Below are 3583 nucleotides of genomic sequence, written 5' to 3'. Positions count from 1 at the left end.
AAAAAAAAAAAAAACAATTGTACATATAAAATATTGTAATACGAAACAAATAAATAAAATCAAGAAACAACGACCGAACGATAGAGAAATGAAAACCAAAATGTGATAAAAATAAAAAAACATGTGTGTTGTACCTTTTGAAGACTACCAGGATTTAATTGAGTCTTGTCGATTATCTTGATGGCCACCTCTTTCCCCGTAGGCACGTGCTTAGCAAGTTTCACCTTGGCGAAATTACCTTTGCCGATGGTTTTCAGTAATTTGTACTTGCCAATGTGAGGTTCCTCGGAGGTCCGACTCCTCGAAGAGAGCCGACCTCCTCCCACTACCCCTCCTACTACGCCATCTCCCGTCTGCGAACAAATAAAAAGATTATATACGTCAGTCAAATTGCGTGTAATCTCGCGCTAAAAATATATATACATAAAAACAGTCTTGCGAAATGTTGCTCTCATAATCGCAAGACGCAACGAGAGTCGGTTTCGTTGTCTTCTTCATTACGGGGGGGTACGACCTCTTATAAACTACGAGTAACCACGAGGATATATATGTTTATATAGCAAAAAACAAAAAATTTATTATTCGACATTAATCAACTTGGGAACAATTAAATCCATCCATACGCGCGCGATGCGCGCTAATTTGTTTCGAGAATGCGAGAGATAGCTGCGCGAAATTCCGTCATAAATAGCCGACTATTTCAGAAACTCGAGTCGCATCTCCGAGCGCGCGCGGCATTTAATAGTCGCGGAATGTGGACAAAAGAAATGCGGGGTAAGTGGTCGTTAAAACAAACAAAAAAAAATCACTCACTGTATTCTTCTCGAGAATATATCACGTTTAGAAAAATCGCAATTCTTTTCCTTCTCACGCAATATCGCGTTTTATTTACGCGCGACCACAACTTGACACTCCCAGCGGTGGCGGGGGCCACCGCCAATGGAATTAATGAAACCCTCGTTTAAGCGCTAGATAGACTTAGATTGTTTCGAATGGAACATGTTCGCGTTTAATTCTTCTAACGCTCTTTCGCATTAAATTGCCACGTTGATGGGACGCGCGCTATTATAATCTTTCGCGCGCTACGTCTAACAAGAAAAAAAAAAAAAAAAAAACAGAACTGATAAGTATTATTTATAGACGGAACGCGTGAGGAATAATATTTCGCTCTAAAAATAAACGCGTGCGTGAAAATTAAAAAACCCCGGCGCGAATTTATTTGAATTTAAAAAAAAGCTTCAAGGATTTTTCACGAGCGGCAAAAGATGGTTCATTTTTTTTTTTTTGCGATCGAAAGAATTCAAATTGCCGTTTCACATACACAAAGTGAAAAAGTAAATCGGACGATCGGAATTGAACAGAACGACGACGATGAAAACTTTGACTTAATCAATTCGGGCGGCAATTTCAAAAAAAAAAAGGAAATTCTCAAAAACATTCTCATTTACCCGCAGAAGGCCGCGCGTGACCATCTTGCGCGAGTTGCTGGTAGCCGCAACCTTGGAGGCCGCCAGTTTGAATTCTCTTCCTCGGCGGAAAACGATAGATCGATATAAAACAACGGATCGACGACGGATCCGATCAATGGATCGCTTTTTTTTTTGCGCTCGCACGAGCCGCGACTCGCGCGAGAATACAAGCGGGAGGGGGAAGGGAGGAAAAAGTTCAACGGAATACAGATCACTCGATCACTAGATATCCCCCCCCCACGTTGTCTTTGTAGTACTTTGGTTTTTTTATTATTTTTTTTTAATTTTTATTTCACGCGTTGACAGAGAGAGCGATCGCGAGATGACGGCAACTAGTTTTTGCCTCGATATTTTTGGTTTTTTTTTTTTCAAATTTATTCTCGGGATCGTTCGATAAAAGTCGATCATGAGTTTTTGGCGATCGTACATCGCCGTGGTCGGTCGTTCTGAAAGGTCGACCGATGAGTCAGTTCACGAAGCGTGTCACTGTGCTGGGTCATTTTAGCGGGGATATACGCGGTGTCGTGCAAAAACAAATGCACTTCTTCGAAGCGACGAGCCTAACACTTCGGGGGGGGGGGTTTTTTTTTGTTGTCGAAGAAGTAAACAAACTTAATTCGACGACCCCCCACCCTTTTATCTCTTCGCTGTTGATTTCATTGAGGTTTATTGAAAGCTCCGACGTGCGCCGACACTCCTCAAGTACTTATTTTCGATCGACAAATCTCTCTCTCTTTGTATAAAGCGCGAATATCTCATGCTCCCGATATAATATTTCCTTAGGCACTGTTTGTACTGACGATTAAACCGCAAATCGATTCCTCCAAGACGACCGCTTTATTAACGTATTCTCTCAAGAGCGAAATACCAGCTTCTGCATTTCCCTTGCAAGTTAGTAAAGATCCTTCTCCTCTGGAAGAATAATAGAAAATTTTCTAATACAGAAAAGAGTGGAAAAACGTTCTCTTCCGTTTCTTCTCTTCTTCTTCTTCAAAGAGGTATGTAATTTTAATTTAAAAACATTTTTTTCGATACGCAGGTTGCGGTGTTGGATCTCGGAGTCGATGACGGAGCCGAAGATTTTTTTTCGCGGCACTAGAAAAAAAAAAAAAAAAAAAAAAAAAAAGGCGTGTGCCACACGCGTTCGAATTCCTTCGTTGATGAAGAAGATTCAAACCCGATCACAAACTAACGCGCGGCGACCTTTTAGGTCAAACGACGACAGTGAGGACGAACGCCGCCAGCGGCACCCATATCCTCTCACCCGAGTATCCCCAGTCCGTTGCGCTCTCTCAACATCGATCCATTACCGAGCGAATAGTTCGCTTGTCAATTTGCCGAGACGCGATATCAATTAGTAGCGAGCCACGTTGTGTCAAAAGGCGAGACCTTATCGCGACTATAGAAGAAGAACTCGGATAGGTCAAACCGGTGGGAGTTTCGGTTTATCGCGCCAGGTGTTGTTCCTGATTCACGACGAACTCTCCCGACCCGCGTTCACACTTGCTCCCTCCTCCCGGAAGGGTGTCTTCCGAGAGACTTGCCAAGGCCAAAAAGCGGCGATGTTGTTTCGGATCTTCCTTTCGTAAGTGTCGCGCCCGAACGTTTTCATCGTTCGTTCACACTGTGTCGAAGATAAAACAAACGCGCGCGCACAAAGAAAAACGCGAAGCGGAGGGGCTCTTCTGCTCTGGCCGTCGTCGACGTCGACGACGACCGTGCGACGACTGCCTTCACCCCTTTGCACCCTCGAAACGAGCCACCCTTTCCCCGAAGGAGAGGGATGCGAAGACAGAATCAATACACGGTGGTGCCGCCACCCCCCGGTGGAAACGCGCGAGCACAAACCACCCTTGAATGTCTGGCGTTCGCCCTACCCTTCTCTGCCCGAACTCTCTTTCCCCCCGAACGACGGGGGAGGAAGACGCATGCGCCACTCGGGGAACGGTGACCAAACACATGCGCTTCTCTGTCCTCCGTGTGTGTCCCTTCGACCGAGCGTTCCGCTCGCGGCCGAGATGACAGACAGAGACTCCCGGACTGGTCAGCTGATCGGTCCCGTATGACGTTGCCGAAAAGCGCGCCGTACATTTCGCAACAAAAATATGAATTTT

At 45.0% G+C, this 3583-nt stretch overlaps 1 protein-coding gene across 11 annotated transcripts in view; it reads right to left on the bottom strand.

Moving 5' to 3' along the window:
• The window catches only part of LOC109859243 (serine/threonine-protein kinase MARK2-like), a 102263-nt gene that overhangs the window by 18927 nt on the left and 79753 nt on the right, over nt 1-3583 (bottom strand). For all 11 annotated transcript variants that reach the window (XM_020437279.1, XM_020437276.1, XM_020437278.1 and 8 more), the window contains exon 4: nt 135-353. In XM_020437279.1, the coding sequence (XP_020292868.1) occupies nt 135-353 (219 nt within the window). The remainder of the gene's footprint in view (nt 1-134; nt 354-3583) is intronic.

Source organism: Pseudomyrmex gracilis, unplaced genomic scaffold, assembly GCF_002006095.1.
Source record: "Pseudomyrmex gracilis isolate BER0280 unplaced genomic scaffold, ASM200609v1 scaffold_250, whole genome shotgun sequence".
Classification (NCBI taxonomy): Eukaryota; Metazoa; Arthropoda; class Insecta; order Hymenoptera; family Formicidae; genus Pseudomyrmex; species Pseudomyrmex gracilis.
The sequence above is the reverse complement of the archived record's forward strand: the minus strand, read 5'-3'. Positions and strand labels throughout refer to the sequence as shown.